The 20,302-nt window shown below is 40.1% G+C and overlaps 1 protein-coding gene across 1 annotated transcript in view; it reads right to left on the bottom strand.

The window, feature by feature from the left end:
* adgrb1a (adhesion G protein-coupled receptor B1a) overlaps positions 1 to 20,302 on the bottom strand; it is a 291,715-nt gene that overhangs the window by 66,027 nt on the left and 205,386 nt on the right. The window contains exons 19-25 of the mRNA XM_020623885.1: positions 11,489 to 11,592; positions 7,776 to 7,878; positions 7,503 to 7,653; positions 7,351 to 7,420; positions 7,046 to 7,112; positions 5,636 to 5,721; positions 3,266 to 3,325 (exon numbers count right to left, since the gene is read on the bottom strand). Coding sequence (XP_020479541.1) covers positions 3,266 to 3,325; positions 5,636 to 5,721; positions 7,046 to 7,112; positions 7,351 to 7,420; positions 7,503 to 7,653; positions 7,776 to 7,878; positions 11,489 to 11,592 — 641 coding nt within the window. The remainder of the gene's footprint in view (positions 1 to 3,265; positions 3,326 to 5,635; positions 5,722 to 7,045; positions 7,113 to 7,350; positions 7,421 to 7,502; positions 7,654 to 7,775; positions 7,879 to 11,488; positions 11,593 to 20,302) is intronic.

A 20,302-nucleotide genomic window follows, 5' to 3' on the forward strand; every position in this document is an offset into this window, starting at 1 on the left:
CGGGAGGGCGGAGAGGATCGCTGCAGACCCGGTTCTGAGACAGGCTGAACTGAAACAAATAAGGTTATTCCAGAACAATAGCCATTGTCAAAGACAGTGGTCCTTCTACACTGAGTAACAGGAGAGTCATCTCGGTTCTGAGACAGGCTGAACTGAAACAAATAAGGTTATTCCAGAACAATAGCCATTGTCAAAGACAGTGGTCCTTCTACACTGAGTAACAGGAGAGTCATCTCGGTTCTGAGACAGGCTGAACTGAAACAAATAAGGTTATTCCAGAACAATAGCCATTGTCAAAGACAGTGGTCCTTCTACACTGAGTCGAGTAAAATTCCTCGTGTGTCCGACGCACCTGGACAATAAAGCAGATTCTGATTCTGATTGAAAAAAAAGCAACTTGAGGTGGCTGGGCCTTCTGGAAGCCTCCCTGTGGAGCTGTTCCAAGCAAGCCCAAGTATGAGGAGACCCAGGAGGAGTACATTTACATACAGTGCCTTGCGAAAGTATTCGGCCCCCTTGAACTTTGCGACCTTTTGCCACATTTCAGGCTTCAAACATAAAGATATAAAACTGTAATTTTTTGTGAAGAATCAACAACAAGTGGGACACAATCATGAAGTGGAACGAAATTTATTGGATATTTCAAACTTTTTTAACAAATAAAAAACTGAAAAATTGGGCGTGCAAAATTATTCAGCCCCCTTAAGTTAATACTTTGTAGCGGCCAACACAAACTAGACTTTTTCAGTAATTTGTTGCTTTGCTTTCCTTCATCAAAAGGACCTAAACAATTGTTAACCTCAGCTCGAAAATGATTTTCAGAACTCAAAGATCTCCGGTACAGCCTAACACTAAACAATTCCTCATGATCTGCCTCTGCAGGGGTACTAATGCCATCGGAGCCACACTGTATAAAACAAATACATGAAACGATCGATTTAATTCATGTAGACTGATGAATGCACTTTTGACTGTTTTGGCATTTTGTGATGTGACTTTGTGGTGTTGGGTGCCTTTAATCCTTGTGTATTTCATCTCACTCCAACAGTGTGTGAATACATTTTATATACTTCTGTTTGCAGGAGTGTGTGTGTGTGACAGACAAATAACATATGTACAATAGGTCAGAACAAAACTATCTGCCCAGTTAATGTAATTGTAATATGATCGTTAAATTGGCTCATGGATAGATGTTAAAACGAACCACCCTGTTGTTTATCTGTATTCAATGGCCCGTGAGTCAAAATTCACACCTAAAGTCATTCAAATGAATCATCATTAGCGTGGAAGGAAAATACTTAAACAAGTCTCACTCATCCACTAACATGAATTAGCGAATTGCGTGTTTGCTTAACTGCAACTAACAAAACGAGGATGTAGGTAAATATTGAAATTCCCTTCGATTGGTGGCCAGTCTGTAAAGCACCGGGTGAGCAGGCGCTCCCTATTGATGAGCTTCAGCTAATCCATCGCATTTCCCTGTAAATAGCTTTCTGCATGAGAAAGAGACCCCCCCCCCCCCCCCAGACAATGATCCAAAACATAAAGCAAAATCTACAATGGAATGGTTCACAAATAAACATATCCAGGTGTTAGAATGGCCAAGTCAAAGTCCAGACCTGAATCCAATCGAGAATCTGTGGAAAGAACTGAAAACTGCTGTTCACAAACGCTCTCTATCCAACCTCACTGAGCTCGAGCTGTTTTGCAAGGAGGAATGGGCAAAAATTTCCGTCTCTCGATGTGCAAAACTGATAGAGACATACCCCAAGTGACTTACAGCTGTAATCGCAGCAAAAGGTGGCGCTACAAAGTATTAACTTAAGGGGGCTGAATAATTTTGCACGCCCAATTTTTCAGTTTTTTTATTTGTTAAAAAAGTTTGACATATCCAATAAATTTCGTTCCACTTCATGATTGTGTCCCACTTGTTGTTGATTCTTCACAAAAAATTACAGTTTTATATCTTTATGTTTGAAGCCTGAAATGTGGCAAAAGGTCGCAAAGTTCAAGGGGGCCGAATACTTTCGCAAGGCACTGTATCCTGTGTTTCCTGCCAAAGCCTCGGTATCCTCCTGGAACAGGGCCCAATTGGCAAAAAAAAAAAAGTACATTTAGGTTACCTGATAGTGTAAGTGGGAGAAAATGGTTACATGGATAGATATACTATACACCTGGCAAAGGATCAATCATTAGGCCTGTCCAACATCACCCATCACAGGGGCCTCACTGACAGGGTTGCTGTGCCCACTGATGCGCTAGTCATTCTACTTCATGGCAACTTAACTAATGATATGGGCACAAGTAAACATTTCTCCCAAGGCTTTTTCTTTAGCAGAGACTAAGCTGGTTGTGGCAGCACTAGCACATTCACACCCTAGACTGGAGTTACAGGTAAGACTTTAAGAGGTGACCACTGAAGTCCAGATCCAAGACTTGCAGAAGGACAAGTGTGGAGTAGACGATTGATCACACCATTATCTGGTTTGAGACAGGTCATGTGAGAGTATGGCACCTGGCACTTGAACCACTTTCACTGGTTGTTGAAGGCTGTGAGGCACAGCTAAAAGCTAAAAATTCTAATAGATGTACCTTAAACTGAGACTGATGAGGTTAAGAATGAATTTCTGTGCTCCAATCTTAGATCACACTCTAGGTTGAAATTTAGGCATAAAGTTCCAAATTCCAGTTCTTTCATTTTTTCTGTTTTAATGACTCTGGTAAAATAAAGTCACTGAGAACAATAAGCTTGAGACATGACAAATAACTAAATAAAATTACTGGAGAGAATATGCTAAACTTATTTTTGACATTCACAACAAAGGCTATTAAATCCAAGCAGCAATGTCACAAGTCTTTACTATAAGACTGTCTATATTCCTAGGAGTTACTCAAAAGGTTACAAAATACACACACAGACTCAATCATAAGCATCTCACTAAGCTAGTGCACACGCATTTGCACACCGTTCAAGTGAAAAGAAAATATTAATATTTCTGAGGTGACTAGCATTTGTTACTGTTGAAGAAGGTCAGTTTCTCTAAAAGCATTTCAGAATCTGAGGCAGTAGTGTGTTATATTCCATCCAGCTAACGGGAGGTAGCATAAATTGCAAGGTCAATAGGCAAACAGTGAGGTAAATAGACACAAAGTAATAGTAAGCCAATCAGAAATGCTTGCTAGAGGATTCAGCAGGTTTGGTGATGGGCGGGGCTGGTAGCCATACATTAAGAAGAGTGGGATGGGCAGGGTTTGTTTTTTTTACCCAATCATTGATGACATGGGAGGGGGCCTCTGAGACTGATGTGTTCCTGATTGGAAAGCCCTGAGTGAGAGAAAGGGGATTCTGTGCAAACATGACAATTCAGACAGCAAAAATAAATACAGTAGAACAGAGACATCATTGAAGAAAGCAAACATTTTTCAGAGACAGTGAAAATAAAATAACATTTGAATGCACCAACAATGCCAGTGGAGACAAAACAGGCTGCAGGGTAAAGGGGAGCAGGGTGCAGGAGCTCTGTGGTGTCAGCCCAATGACATTTTTAGCTTCAAATCACATGTGGCTAGTAACAGTTTCAATTCTCATGACCACAACTTTAAAAAAATGGGTTTGGAATGTTCACACTGATATGCCGTTTCATACTGTATGTTAGAATAGGGTTACTCCACACTGACCCTGAAGCTTTTCTCTTGGAATGTGGCTATGCCATAAAAAACAAGGGCCAACATACACAAAACCCTTGTTCTATGAAAAAAGTTAATGCTCAAGTCTAAGACTCAAATTAAGCTTCAGCTGTCCCACTAAAGTCATTTGAACTGGTATCTTTCAAAGTCAGTCTATTTAAGACAAATGCCCATCTTTTATTTCCCTGACCAGTAGTTCCTTAGTGAGCTGTGGCAGAAAGATGGGAGGGACGACTCTTTCTCATTACAGTTAGTCTGGCCTCTCACCTGGGCTTCCTTTGCTATGGGAGACTATTGACAACCCTACCTGGGGCGGCTGTGGCTCAGGAGGTAGAGCGGTTTGTTTCCTAACCGGAGGATTAGCGGCTCGATTCCTGGTTGTCCAGTCAACATGTTAAAGTGTCCTTGAGCAAGACACTGAACCCCCAGTTGCTCCCGGTGATGTCACTGGTGTGTGAATTTGGGAGTGTGAATGGCCAAGTAGTGTAAAAGCGCTTGGAGTGTGCTGTAAAGCATAGAAAAGCGCTATACAAGTATAAGACTATTTACCTACCTCACACCTTCTGTTTTCATGCTGCATACTGAATGATGCAACATGGTTGGTTGAGGAATATCTTGAAGGTTCAAGATATTGCATCATTAATTTTCTGGCAGCCCGCAATATTTAGTGCGCAGACCAACATATATCAACTGCTGTCTGTAGCACGCAGTCAGTCAGGGGAGAGAATGAAAGATAACTGCACCTATTTTTGAGCATAGGACAAAAATGTACGCAGTGACATGCACCACTTCACTGGGGGTGTCTTGTCTAGGTTTATGTGGGCTTGTGCAAAAAACAATTGATGTGAAGGTTTGGTGGGCATCATAATAATTGTTCCTTAATGAAAGGCCAGTAATAGGCCATAATGTATTGTACTGTACAACAGCATGCTGGTTTGTCAAGTTAATACCATCTTTTATGTTCATACCTTCACTGAACTGAAATGACCCAACTGCCTTTATTGTGCCTTTTCTTGCTGTTTGTTATCCTCTGAGTGTTGTAAAGCATTTTGGATCAAATGTGTTGTGTGTAAAGTGCCATACAAATAAAACTAAAGTGAACTGAACTGAATTAACAAGATGCTAGCTGAGGAGTGAAAAAGAATTTAATGAAAAACTACAATTTTATTGCAACTTGAGTTTTCTTTCTGTAGCTTTCCTCATTTGTTCTGTTGGTTATGATAACAATGTACTGACCAAAGCGCTGAGATGTCTTGCCTTGTTAGAACTACTTCACAACATTCCAGTCTCAGCAGTTACTTTCCCAAGTACAATGGTAGCATAATTAACAAAGCCGATATATAAAACCAACTAAATGGTGAGATACAAAAGTTTTCCTTTCTTTTATTTTTAGTGAGCTCTTGCCCTGCTTCCCTTTACTAGAAACAACAAAACAAGAGAACAAAAAAAAAAAGGATGGATTTACAGAAGTTTACATCAAAAGCAACACCTGCAAACAAAAAGCAGCTGGAGGAAAATGTGACACATTTGAAACTTAAAAGAAAGCAATGAGATGAGTCATCATCTTGCTCAGTCTGTGCAGGACCAATAACCAGACAGTCTTCCCCACAACTTTCTCCTTTGTTCTTTCACATTCTTTGTCTTTTATTTAGCTCTAAGTCAGTGGCCTTAATCACAGTTTTAGTCAGATGACAAAAAGTTTTTTGGTCTCTTATCTTATTATTGATATTGATCTTTTTTTCAAATGATTCTGTTTTTCCTGCTCTTCTTGTGTTAAAATTGATGTAGTATCTTCAGCCAATAAGCAAAGCCTGGAATGAAGATTGAAGATAATTTCAGTCAAACACCTAATAACTGTGCTTGTATTGTCCTATTTCCCACCCCCCAGCTAAGCTCTCAGGCTGGTTATAGGTCACTGTGTACAATGGATGTGTGGTATAAGGCATACCCCGCCCTCTCCTTTAGTTTCATATCAGTAATGCCATCTTTGGACACCAGTTTGTTAAAAACGAGAATCCCAATAACCATGTTTACCTGCCAAAGAGAAGAGGCACAGGATTAAAGCAGAGCAAAGACAGTTTCATCACTTCAGAACATGCAGGGCTATTCTGATGATGATGGTCAACATGACAAGATGATGACAGCAGCATGCACATAATTGTTATCTCACACACACACACACACACACACTAGCCTACCTACTGTTGGCTCTGCACTGTGGACTATGCCATCTTAAATGTTAGTAACAAAAACTATCAAGCACCCAGTGAAGCATGAGAAATAATAAAAAAAAAAAGTTTAAATACAAATGGTGTGCTGAAAAAAGAAATCATACATAAAATATAAGCTGTGTGAAACCACAGGCGGGGGGTGGGGTAAATCTATGACTGTAGTAATTCCTACTATTTTAGTGCTTTGAGGATTCACCGTCTACAAAAATCTGTTTTACAATCCACCCTGCTATTCAGAGTGAGCTGGGCCTCCAGTGTGGCTGCCAGCTGGAGCAGTAGCGCTTTATTAAAAAAGCAGCTCGTGGAAAAAGCGCAGCTGAACCACGCTGTTCACTTGTAGGTGGGAAAGAAGCACTGGGAAGTGAATCACTGAAACTGTAGCTAATGGATTTGATTAGTGAAACAAGGACTCAGTGTCACTGTAGTGTGTGTTCTGCCAGTGCTCATGTCTGTGATTTATACTGAACATGAGGGGAGTGGAGGTGGAGATTATACAGTTGTATGCAATTGTTTGGGTAAATGACATTTTATTTATTTATTTTAAGCAAAAAGAAGCTAATGCAATACTCAGAGCAAACTGAAATAAAAACTGCCTTTCTTGAAGTGTTAATGCAATGTTACTCTTTGTTTCATGAACTTACAAAATAGAGGGGGAAAAAAACAAGAACATGGCAAAGGTTCCGGCACCCAATAAAGTCAGTACTTAGTAATGTTTTTTTTTTCTTTGTTTTGAGTACATAAATGAAAATTGAAGGTGCCCAAGCTTTTGCATACTACTGTATATGAATTATTTAAACGGGAGCTGTGTAAATGGACCATGTGCTACTCATTGCAGAACATAAAGTAAACTGTTAACTTTGTGATAGTATTTTTTGTTTACTGTTAAACTGTCTAGGGCCTGGTGTAGGACCATAGGATAAGAAGTTTTAAAAACTATCTTTAGTATGACTGTAGACCCACTTTGATGTTATATATATGCCGTTAATTAGTTTAGAATGTTCTAAATAAAAAATTGTTTAACATGATAACATTATAACTAAGCTTGTTAACATTCTTACTATTATAAATCCTGCAGAGATAGCATATAAGCAAACTGACAGACAGACTTAAAGTGAAAGAGGAAATACCAAGACAACAGCGGCAGCAGGTCCAACAAATGCATAAAGAAGCCCTCCTTCCAGAGATAGCCAGCAGCTACAAGGAAACAGGCAAAGAGTGATGTGATTAGAAAAGATGATGATGGAGGAAAGTGGCAGAGAGGAATATGAAAAGATAGAAGGAGAAAGGATAGAATAAAGGCAGAGGAGTATGTGCATGAATGAGGGTGGTAGAAGATGACACAAAGAAAGAGAGAGGTTAATTATACTGAAATCATAAATCCTTAACCTGCGAGAAGGTAGATGGTGAGAGATTGATAGAAAAGCATGCTTACTAGCTTGGTGTTCCATATCCCTTTGCCTTAGTGAATCCCACTGAGATAGCCACAACTAATGCAGGGAGACCTGGGAGGAAAATCAAACTTTAACAAGGAGAAGTGACAGAGACCATATGAATGACATAATGAACAGCGGACAGAAAGCTCACCCCAGCCAAGACACAGGAAGCGCTTGCGTATAATCCGATTCCTGAGGCGTCCCGTCACAGCCATGTATGACTGCCACGCCTCTGTCAGAACCCAGCAGAATGAGGATAGGAAGAAGAAATGAAGGAACGCAGCAATCAGGGTGCACAAGATCTGAAACAATAGAATAAGACAAGGCCACAGAGAACATGTCAGAAAAAAGATTTTTAATGTATATGTAATCACACAAAGTGACTCACTGTGATTGTGCATCCGAGATTCTGATTGGCTCTTACTTTATTCCGTGTCTGAGTCTGCCCAATCAGAATAAGGGCATTGGAGGAGATGATGGAAAGGCAGAAGTTGATGAGGATGACTGAGCGCTCAGACCGAATGTACCTGCATTAAAAAGAAGGGAACGTAAAAAAAAAACCCTCTTACTGTGAATCTTGTCAAGATCAGTAGTTGGGTTTTGTGCCTTTTCTGGATAATAGCAATGATTTGATTATGTAAAATGATGCATTTTGTGTTTCAATGTGAATTTCAGACTTTCCCTTTCCCAGCCCCAGGTTCAACATGTTTTTCACTTCATTTGTCCACCTTGTCATTGTGTTCATTTGTGCCAGTTTCTGTCTGCACGGTGTCAGCGGACTATCAAAATTCAGACTATATACATTTGAAGAAAACTGAATAAGCTTTCCACAGCAGAACAAAGAAACATTAGAGCCAGCAGCATATTTTATTCAACATTACCATGTATCGTCACACAACAACCAAACAAACTATATTTAATGCAATTGATCCACTGTTATGCACTGCATGAAACAAACTAGAATTACCTCTTCATGGCTGTACGCCTCTGCCAACCTGTCAAATTCACAAGACATGAGGTCACTGTGACCTTGATCTGACCTGTAACCACCAAAATCTAATCAGTTCATCCTTGAGTCCATGTGGACACTTGTACCCAATTTAATAAAGAAATTCCTCAGAGCATTCCAGGAATATGTTCATAAGGATGGGAAGGATGTAGGGGCTACCTGAAAAAATGCTGCCTCTGGCCACAGCTATCACTGACACAGAGGCATAAAAACCTTTACACATCTGAAACAAATTATGAAATAACACAAAACTACAGATAATTTTAAAACAATAAACCATTAAATCAAGGTTTTGCCCAGCAGTACCTAAACCAGTTTAATATGGTTACTGGTTTACTTGAAAGTCAGCACATCATTTGATGGACAATTTTAAGATATAGTTCTGCCATATACTATCTTTTATTATCAGAAAGCTGCATGCAGTTATGTAAGAAAATGGCACTGGTCTTAGCAGTCCAGATAAGCTCACACACTGTGTGTCCAACATAACGGTGCATTCAATTCAGTGGTATTTACTTACAGCATCCATATGAATGACTCACTGTCGATCACTGTGTACATTCACAAATTTCACTTTTTTTAAACCTATTTTGTTCAGAATTGAGCTGTGAATTGCAGAAGTAAACCAAATTATTTCAGAAAAGAAACCAGTGAGGAGTCTATTGAAAACAGCCACATATTGTGCACTTGACTTCTGTTTTTCCACTCCTGAATGCTTTTATGAGAAAAAGTTAAAAGGTCAAAGTGTTTGTCATATGCACAGTTAGGAAACATGTTTCCCTGTACAATGAAATTCTTACTTTGCTGTCCATATGAATGCCACACAATACAAATGAAATATAAAGTAGATAAATAAATAACACAAAATCTAAGGCACTTTAAGTGTTATGGTTTAGTCCCCCTAACCAGGAGGGTGAGGGAGAACTGAGGTAGGACTCAAGATTGCTGACCCAGGTGCTAGTAAAAAAGGTGGTTTAATGGTGGGAATCACAAAAAGGAACAGAGTCAATGAACACATACAACCAGGGCTGGGTAAAGACGGCTGAGGAGACCAGGATGACCAGGGGAGTAGACAGGCTAACGGCAGAAACCAGGAGAGTGGGAGGAACAGGACGGACAGGTGAATAGACAAACTACCCAGGAGGATTGGCTAACGAAAAAGGAAATCCACAGCACAGGAACCGTCAGCGTGAACGTCTAGAGGCGAATAACACAAAACATGTAACCAACGTACAAAATGAGATCTACAGCACAGGAACTGTCATTGTGGAAAACAAAACGACGTATGGTACATACCACAACTATAGGTCTGTTACGGGGTATGCAAGTTAGGTAAGTTAATGCTCCGGTGACAACCTATGCCATAGGTATAAATAAGGAGGAAAGGTAATCATAGGAAAGCACCCCAGCTGTGCGCACAGACAAACGAGTCGCTAATTACCGAATGCAACACAGCTGAGGTGCAGATCCCGCAAGTCGAGAGAGCAGGGGAGAGAAAGGCGGAAGAGAGGCAAGTGGACCTGACGTTAGGCAGCAGGGACGGTTATATTTTCTCTGTTTTCTATTGAAACCACTCATCCAGAACATGCTAGGAGAATCTTTCTCTCATCTGTTTTTATATTTAGTAGCAGAGTCTCTTTTTGCGTTTCAGGTTAAATGTGCATTAGCTAAGATTTTGCAGTCTGAAAAATCCAGTGAAAATGAGGCAGCAGATAGTGTCTCTCAGCTATACTAATCCATTCCATGACACTCTGCTGCCTACAGCCCCTCTGCTGCTATTCCCGCTTCTGGACCCTCTGTTCTGATAGTCAGACCAGACATTAGCCCCACCTGCCACCTTGTGGAGGTTATAAGAAGCCTTTTTCAAAAGCCAGCCATCATTTCCAACAGCCACTCACAAAGCACCTTTCATCTGCTAAAAGTCCAAAACAGTGGCTGCCAGAGAAAAGAGGTCACATTGTTCTTCACAGAGAGAGTGGGACCAATAAAGAGCAAAAACTGGGATTAACAGTCTGGCTTTTTGGGATGCTGAGTATTAAAAGCAGCCAAAAGACTCAGATTTGACTGACTCTTTTCAGGATTGTCTCCTCATTGTCATTTGACATTGTGCTGCTGTAGAGCTGGGACTTGTTAGTCTGTTAAGGCTAAGGTACACCCTGTGCTTCCTTTAACCTTTACCTTGCATAACCTCAAGGGTTGATGTGCACAGTCCTGTGTTGCTTTTCCACTGTAATTATCGCTGTGTTGCTCTCTGTTTAGAGGACAGATGAGATGTGCTTCGCTCTCTTTCTCTCTCTCACACACAGCTGAGCAGAGGGAGAGCAGAGGATATGAAGGATCATCCTACAGTGCAACAATCAGCTAGTAATAGAGACTGTATGAGCAGTTTATCAAACAGCTGTTGAACAAGCAGAACACAATCTTGCAGAAATGTGACATCTTCACCGCTTTGCCCATGGTCCACTCACTGAAGCCCCTGTTTTACCTCTAAAACTATAGGTGAAGTGCTTGTTTAGCTATTACAGTGGCTGCAGTAGTCAGGACATGTCAGTCTACCTCCTTGCACTTGTATACCTCCACCAACCAGTCAAATTCACAGAAATCACACGGATGTAAGGTCACTGACCTTTGACCACTGACCAACAAAAACTAAGCAGTTCATCCTTGAGTCCAAGTGGACATTTGTACCAAATTTGAAGAAATTCCCTCAAACCGTTCCTTACATATCATCACTTGTGCGGAGGCATAAAAAATTTATTAATGCACCTTTAACTAACAAGATGACAGTTTGTGCCGATGCTAATGCTTCTGTCTTTACAGTCTCGTGTTTCCAGTGCAAACAGTTTGAACTCCTCCCCTCTGGACAGTGCTACAGGTCACTGTACATCAAAACAACCAGACACAAGGACAGTTTCTTTCCCCAGGCCAGAACTCTGATGAACACTTAACGCATGTCTGTATAACATAAACCAGCACCCAATATATATATATATATTCCCCCCATTTTCTTCTTCTTTCCTATTTTCAATGCACATATTTTCCATAATTTCTGTAACAGAGACCAATTCCTTATGTGTTTAAACATACTTGGTCAATAAATGTGATTCTTATTGTCATTCTGATCTCACCTCCAGACAGACACATAGATGATGATGAGCAGCAACAGTGTCAGTGAAGACACTCCACAGCCCACAATCAGTGTCACAGACGGGAGCTGTGTCTTATCCATGTTCTGAAAAAAATGAAGAGGACACAGAAGAAGAGTGTGAAAAAGTGCTACTGGCTGTGTCTAAACATTATTGGACTAATCAAAGCAGTTAGCAGCTCCAGCCAAATTATACACAAGTGTCATAGTGCCCATATCATCAGCATGACAGATGGAAATACTTCAGTGAAAAACAGGACAACCATGACTACAAACAAAGTCAGAGAGAAACTTTTGGCATGGCCTTGCAGATCTGTGGTGTGAACAGATTTTGACAAGAGCTGAATACAAAAACAAAAAAATCCCCAGCTGGCTTGATTTGCTGAGAGCTCACCTCCTAAATGGGTCATTCATGCTTCAAAAGCACTGGACTACATTTTTCATACCACTGCTTCAGTCTCTATTGCTCTAAGCTTTTCGTGCAAGTTCTCAAAACAGTGGAGTTTAAGTGTTTCATCAAACTTCAAAACCTGGTGTACTGATACACCTTTGAGTTTACTTCGGTATCACTGCAGCAAGGTGAGAAGTTAGACCACTGGCAGTACAGTCAAGACGGAAAGTATTCAGACCCTTTCAAGTTTACACATTTTGTTATTTTTCAGACTCATCTTAAACTGGATTCAGTTTAGTTAAAACAGGTTTTGGAGTGTTTTATTAATTTATATAATAATAAAAAAAAGACATCCCATTTACATAAGTATTCAGACCCTTTGTTATGACACTTACAGTTGAGCTCTGGTGCATCCTACTCCTATTGACAGTCACTGAGATGCTTCTACAGCTTGGTTAGAATTCACATGTGCCTAATTTATTGAATTGGGTGTATTCTGTATAAGGTCTCACAGTTGATGGTGTATGTCAGAGTGAAAACAAAGCCATGAGGTCTAGAGAATTGTCTATGCACCTGCGAGACAGCATTGTATCAAGACACAGATCTGGGGAAGGATACAAGATCATTTCTGCAGCACTGAAACTGTCCAAGAGCACAGCAGCCTCCATCATTCTCAAATGGAACCAGTAGCAGTCTTCACAAACTTGGCCACCCAGCCAAACTGAGTAATTGGGAATGAAGGACCTTGGTCAGACAGGTAACCAAGAACCCAAGGGTCACTGAATGAGATCAAGAGTTCCTTTCTGAAGACGGGAGAACCTTACAGAAGGACAACCATCAGCACAGCACTCCACCAATCTGGCCTCTATAGTAGAGCGGCCAGACGAAAGTCATTCCTCACTAAAAGGTACGACACCCGCTAGAAGTCTGGCAAAAGGCACCTGAAGGACTCTCAGACCATGAGAAGTACACAGAAAAAGAGTGTCCTCTGGTCTGATGAAACAAAGATTGAACTATTAGCCACAATTCCCAACAGTGTGTGTGGAGAAAACCGGGCACTGAGCATCACCTCATTAATACCATCCCTACACTCAAACACGGTGGTGGCAGCATCATGCAGTGGTTTTCTGCAACAGGAACTGGGAAACTAGTCAGGAGAGGAAGGACAGATGCAGAAAAATGTAGAGCAATTCTGAATGAAAACCTCCAGAGTGCTCAAGATCTCAGGGTGAGGTGAAGGTTTACATCTCAACAAGACAACGAACCAAAGCAAACCACCAAGAAGACACAGGAGTGGCTTCCAGAAAACTCTGTGAAAGTCCTAGCCAGAGTCCAGACCTGAACACAACAGCACATCTCTGGAAAAACCTGAAAATGTACCAACGCTCCCCATCCAACCTGGCTGACCTTGAACAATTCTGTCAAAAACAATGGAGGAAATTTACAAAACAAAAAGGTGCCAAGCTTGCAGCTTCATTCTCAAGAAGGCTTGAAACTGTCATTGCTGCCGAAGGTGCTTTAACCAAGTTCTTATGTAAATGAGAAATTTCAGTCTTTTATTTTTAATGAATTTTCAAAACAATCAAAACTTGTTGATCATTGTGGGGTACTGTGTGTAGAGTGGAATGAGGACATTTTTTTAAAATCCATTTTAAGATGAGTCTGAAACATAACAGAATGTGAAAAAGGGTCTGAAAACTTTCTGTACTGTGTATAAGTAAAAAAAAAAAAAAAAGTCAACATATGATAAACTGTGTGACAAGTTCCTACTATGGAGACAAACAGCCACATAGCCACTCTGAACCTGTTGCTCAATATGTGTCAGCTTCCGCTTTTACATGCATCTGTGTGTGGTTCTGTGGACACAGATACCACAGGCAGTATAGAAAATTGGACAAGTCAACTTGGAAGACTGATGATTTAACTAGAGACACAAAGATAAATGATCAGAGTCAGTAAGTTCAAGCATGTAGCCCCAGTTGGCTGGCTATAAAGAAGTCTGTTTAAAGAGTTGTAAAGGCTACCAGGATGACTCCACATACCCACACACAAACCAAAGGAAGCCCAACACTGCCTTAAAGAGCTGTGAACTTACAGTAAGTAAAATTTCACTGCTGTTCCTTCAAGTAAAGAGGCTTTCTACCCTGACAAGAATAATGTTATGTGTGGAATACACATACACACACAGAGAAGTTGACAGAATGGCTGCTTTTTGAGCTTCATTTGCAAAACAAGGTGACTTCAAGGTGATTCATGAATACTGTAAACCACAATACCTAACAGATGCATAGGTCCGTACACACACACACCCTTAGTGGAGAATGCCAAGTCAACTTCACATAATGAACATGTGCACAAGACTGACATCCTGAAAACTGACAGCTAAACATCATCCTCATGCTATAGCAGACACTATCTTGGTTGCCATGGCAGCAACAGCTGCAGCAGGGTGAATGGGCAGTGCATTACACTGTGTTCATGCCTGTGCTGCTTGTGATATTTCAGTTTGCTCTCTAAATATAAGCACAATTATTCAAAGATTATTTCTAACTATTTTCTTCATTACAAGATACATATTTTGTTAAGTTCATCTATTTATATAATCCTTTATCCAAATAAAATCTCTGCATTGCAGAGAAGAAAAACCTTTCCAGATTTTGTAAATCAACAAATCACAGAACATTTAAGTAATACAGTATGCAAAAATACATATAAACAAAAGCAAACCAACAAACAAGGTAAATACAGAGCACGTCTGTAAAAATAAAGCCAAGCACCAAACCTACTGTATCCAAGATTATCTGGCATCACTAACCTTAGAGCCCTTTGATACAAACAATACTAACTACTGCATCAGAAGATACAAGTTGTCATTCTGCTTGGCACAAGAGGGCAGCTGCCACAAAAGCCTCAGGTTAAAATTAAACATACACAGGACAATGTGTCAAAAACTAGAAAAGATAAGTAGTATCTCACAAATCATTGGCCAAACTGTACAATATACAAACATTCATCTGCACATACAGTAGTGTGTAAAAGTTGTAGGCACTTTAGATGTTTAGATTCTTAACCATCCTGCAATACTATCAGGGAGGTGTCTGATTAGTACCTAATTCATTCTGCAACACTGACAACAACCCCAGGTATGCAGTCTGTATCATAAAGAACAAGGAGTCCTGCAAAAGATGGTGTGGCCCCCACAGAGCCCTGAACTCTACATCATGAAGTCAGCCTGGGATTACAATGAAGCCGACGACATTGAGAAAGACTGAATCCACAGAATAACTGTGGCCACCAGCTCTTCAAGATGCTGGAATAACCTACCTGACTAGTAGCTTGAAAGAGCATATTCAAGTGTACCAAGGAAAACTGCTGCTGTTTGAAAAGCAAAGGCTGCTCATGGCAAGAATTTTCTGACTTAGTTTTTTTTCTGTTTACTGCAATAGTAAAAAGTCAATTGATGCATAAAATCTTTTCATTACATTATTTTTGAAAGCATTGCTGCTTTACTTTTGGTACTTTAACTGTTGCACAGTACTGTAAATACTGCCAATAAAAGTTGGCATACATGTAGATTGCTTGCTCAGATCCATACTCTTCTGTACTTATTTATCAGACAGCTATTGATCTTGGTCAATTTAGCCTAACCAGCATGTCTTTGGACTGTATTCAGACAAAACCCATGTAAGCATGTGGAGAACATGCCAACTCAAATGCAAACCTCATTAATACCATCCCTACAGTCAAACATAGTGGTGGCAGCATCATGCAGTGGGGATGGTTTTCTGCGACAGGAACTGGGAGACTAGTCAGGATAGAGGGAAGGATGGATGCAGAAAAATGTAAAGCAATTCTGAATGAAAACCTCCAGAGTACTCAGGATCTCAGGCTGGGGTGAAAGTTTACATTTCAACAAAACAATGATCTGAGTCATACCACCAAGAAAACACAGGAGTGGCTTTGGGAAAACCCTGTAAAAGTCTTGGAGTGGCCCAGCTAGAGTCTATACCTGAACCCAACAGTACATCTCTGGAGAAACCTGAAAATGGCTGTGTACCAATGCTCCCCATCCAACCTGTCTGACCTTGAACAATTCTACCAAGAAGAATGGAGGAAATTTACAAAAGAAAGGTGCCAAGCTTGCAGCTTCATTCTCAAGAGGACTTGAGGCTGTCATTGTTACCAAAGGTAACCAAGTAAAATTCCAAAACAAAGACGCCAAATACTAAGTGAAGGGTCTGAATACTTCTGTACATGGGAGAGTTCAGTCTTTTACTTTTATTTAAAAAAAACAAAAACAAACAAAAAAAACACTCTAAAAACTTGTTTTCACTTGATTGTTGTGGAGTATTATTTGTACACTGGTGAGAAAAACAAGAACTGAATCAATTTTAAGATGAGTCTGAAACATAAAATGTGGAAAACTTGAATGGTCTGAAAACTTTCTGTACCGACTGTATCATCAACTCTGTCACATGGCTCTAAGCATGATCATAAACCATCTTAGTATCTCTTCAAAGACAGAGTTTTCATCTCAGGTGAATGCAGCATAAAATTACTCTTCTGCTCATTTCACAAATATCAGTGTAACACACTGCCAAGCATGCCTAAACATCAAAGAAACCTTTCCTCCAGCTCTATAATTATTATGTTCTGCCATGGCAAACAAATAAGAAACTGACTTCCCCCCTTACATGGAAGAAAAGCACATTTATGTTCTGTCCTTACTCTACATTGTTAGTAACTGGTATGGTACAGCTATCCTGGCTCATTCTTGCTCCTGAATGGACACAGTTCTCAATTCAGCATGCTGACAGTGATAATGATATGATGATTTTTAGCAGATAGGCTATAGTGTACCATGCTCACCATCTTAGTTAACATTTGGGCAGGGAATAAAAAGTTAGTACAAGGCATCTTCTGCGTATGAATGTACCAAATTTCACAGCAATTATCCTTTAAGTTTATACACACACGTATATATACACACATATATACACACACACACACACGCAATCCCCACTCCCCTACCCCCCAACTGCCCCTCTAGCAGGCGATAATTGGCTGAGTTTATAGCGTGTCTTGTCGCCAGGTTTGATGTGTGTGCCGGAGCCAAGTTAATTAAATCCCTCTGATTAATCTGCACTGCAGTGAGTTCCTTCTCTAAAAGCAAAGGGGGGAGGAAAAAGATTACGAGTGCAGTGGAACAGAGAGGGGTCTGCTGAGACAGACAAACTTTTACTTCCTCCTCAGCTAGTGACAGAGCTCGACTGGAAATCTCACACAGTGTCCAAATGTGAGCACTACCTTCAAAAATAAAGTGACCAGATTGCATTATTCCACATGAGCAGAGACAGAGACGCTCCATCTAGCTACCACCACTGAGGAGCTGCATGAGATCAGATAAGCTGATGCCAATATTAACAGCAAACAAAGGCAACTGCTTAAAAAAAGTTACACTTGTATCAACTAGAAAGAATGGTTTTGAGAATGGATAGACTGCATGAAAAAAACTACTGACCCAAATACTAATCAAAGAACACACATTTATGCTTCCTCTGTGGAATCTGTTGTGAATATAAGCAGTCATACAAAGAATGATTAATGCTAACGAAATGATGATCTATGTCAAAAAGATTATCGGTAAACTCCAAATGTACTTAGTGATTATGTGATATTTGAGATGAAGTGATTAGTTGATGAATTGATTAGCCACTCAGCAACTGTAAATGTTTCATTTCAAGTCATATTTCAAACAAAAATGGCAAACATTCAAAACAATCAATACATTTCACATATTGCTACTCAGGCAACTTGTACCAGGACTAAAGTCCTGGCTATACTTTACATAACAATAGAGTGGGTCAGTTAGTCACATTAAGTCTGGACATAGTTAGCCTAGCTTAGAATAAAGATTTGAAACAAGGGTAAACAGTAAACTATGATCAATTTTATTGGTCACAGATTGACATATCACCACCTGCACTTATTATTTCATTGTATTTTGTTTTTTTCATCAATGGTTTTAGGGGAGTTACATGCTAGAACTGCTTGTCAACCAACAGCATGTGGGCATAGTGACACTGTAAAAAAACAAAAAAAAAAAACAACAAAAAAAAGGCTGCTCATGGCCAAGAAATACTCATGCACTTGACACTTGAGAAAGCCATAGCTTGTTGTTTTTACACTTTTGTACATGCGCACATTAAACACAGGAGATATAACATGCTTTACCTTTGTACAGAGCCAAACTAGCTGTTTCCAGCTACAACTTACTGTGAAGACACAAGGCTGATAATGTTTGATGTTTATATTGCAAGAAAACAATAAGCATGCTTCACAAATGTCAAACTATTTCTTGAAGTTGTCTGTATTGAATTTCCAACATTAAATATGGCCCAATATGCATACTGATGGAGAAGGGTAGCAAAACAAATTGAACATCATATTTAATAAAACATGAAATTCACAAACAGCAATGCTGTAGTGTATTTTTTTCATGCAAATGTATATTTTTTTTATCCCGTTGCACAGTTTTGTAGAGTTTGAGCCACATGAGCCTCATCTGCATTTGCTTATCTAACTATGAATAACATATTTTCAGTGCCCCTTCAATGAAAATAAACTGCACATATCCTGTGTGTGCTGACCATCCACTGACCTGAAGTCCTGCAGACCTCAATTAGTCCTACTTAGTTAACTGTTACAATGTGGGTTAATTTGACATAGAGGTTTACTATTACATCTACAGGCTCATGACATTGAATTCAAACTGAAGAAGGGCTTACAACATCCAAAATGATACAAGCACACTGCCATCCTCTTTTCCCTCAACACTCATGGGTCTGACAGTAAACTGGGCTCAGTTTTTCAGGGTTTTGTCTGTGATGCAGTGCATTTTTCCCTTTTAAGGGCCTGCAGCAAAGTTGGACTGAGCAAAATGGACACAAGAGGTAGCAGCAAGAGAGTAAATGATGTAGTAAGCACAGGGAGCGAGGGGAGCTAAAATATAATGCAGCATCTGAGCATGAAAAATGGTATAATGAAATGACTGAGGGGTAAAGAAGAGAGCGATGGAAGGAAAAAAGGTGGGAATGGGGAGATGGAGAGGAAAAAAGAGGTTAGGGTGTTTGTCATGCTGAGGCTGTAGGAGGCTAGCTGCAGACAGAGTGGCCAGGTCATTTAGAAGCGAATGTGTGTTGCAGTAGGACTAATTAGCATGGTAGCCATGGCTGTCTCACAAAATATTAGAATGTGGGGGAAGGGACAACAGCATGAGAAAGAAGAGCTGCCTTTCCCTCCATTTCTGGCAGAAGGAGCCATTACAGTTTAGCTTCCTTCAGCGCTGAGAACAGGCAGACATCTACACAGGTGGAGGCAGGCTCCAGGCAGGGAGGACTGCTGCACTTAAGATAATTCACTGATATTCCTGTTTCACAGATGCACCTGTATCTGAAAAAGATACAAATGTGAGGTTTAGGCTGCTGTAGGCACAGCAGTGCTTTAATGTAAATGCTAATGCTAGCATGGCAACATGCTTACAATGACACTGATAAGCTGGTGCTTAGCAGTAATGATGCTCATGCTAGTTAGGATGCTGGCATTGGCTAACTTCATTATTACTGAGTGAATCACGGTGCTAATGAACAAGTTAAGGGATCATTCATTTTATATTCTAATCCACTACTGTCACCAGATCACTTGTGTCAGTGGGCTACATTCTCTGGTAAGCATCAGTGTTAGAATGCCATGCCAGTGTTGAGATATTTCTCAGTGACAACTGTGACGGCTGGTGGGCCTATAAAAAGCTGAGGGACAAGCAAAGTCATTAAAATTCCTTCTCTTGACACCATGGATATCTGACAATATCATGGCAATCCCTCTCACTAAAAACAAAAAATGGCTACCTGCTGGTGTCATATACAGTTGTGTTTAAGTTGTTTAGTAACAAATAATTGTCATTGTACATTAACCTTACTGTCTGAATTAATCCAAAAATATTTTGGTCTGTTAAATGTCAGAAAAGAGCCAAAAGTGTCCACCATGATCTCTTAAAGCTCAGGATAATGTCATCACATTACTGGTATTGTCTGACCATCAGTCCAAAACAGAGGCCAGCAGATAATGCTCACATCAAAAAAACTGAATCATCATATTTAGTTAATCAGCTAATGGTTTAAAAACTAAATCTCAATAATGTAACCTAATTGTGAATGCAAACTGGAATCAATAATCAATGCACTCTGCAAACAGAAGTAAAAATTAAACAGAACCATTCTATGTGTGTGCATTAGGCACATACTGTAGATGTACTATTGTTTGCTCAATACTAGCAGCATTGGACAGTCCTGCTGCTATCAGTGATGCTGGCGAAGCTCCTGTGTGTGTCAGCTTGGAGCTTGTCAT

The sequence above is a fragment of the Monopterus albus genome, unplaced genomic scaffold (assembly GCF_001952655.1).
Source record: "Monopterus albus unplaced genomic scaffold, M_albus_1.0 scaffold314.1, whole genome shotgun sequence".
NCBI classification, from domain to species: domain Eukaryota; kingdom Metazoa; phylum Chordata; class Actinopteri; order Synbranchiformes; family Synbranchidae; genus Monopterus; species Monopterus albus.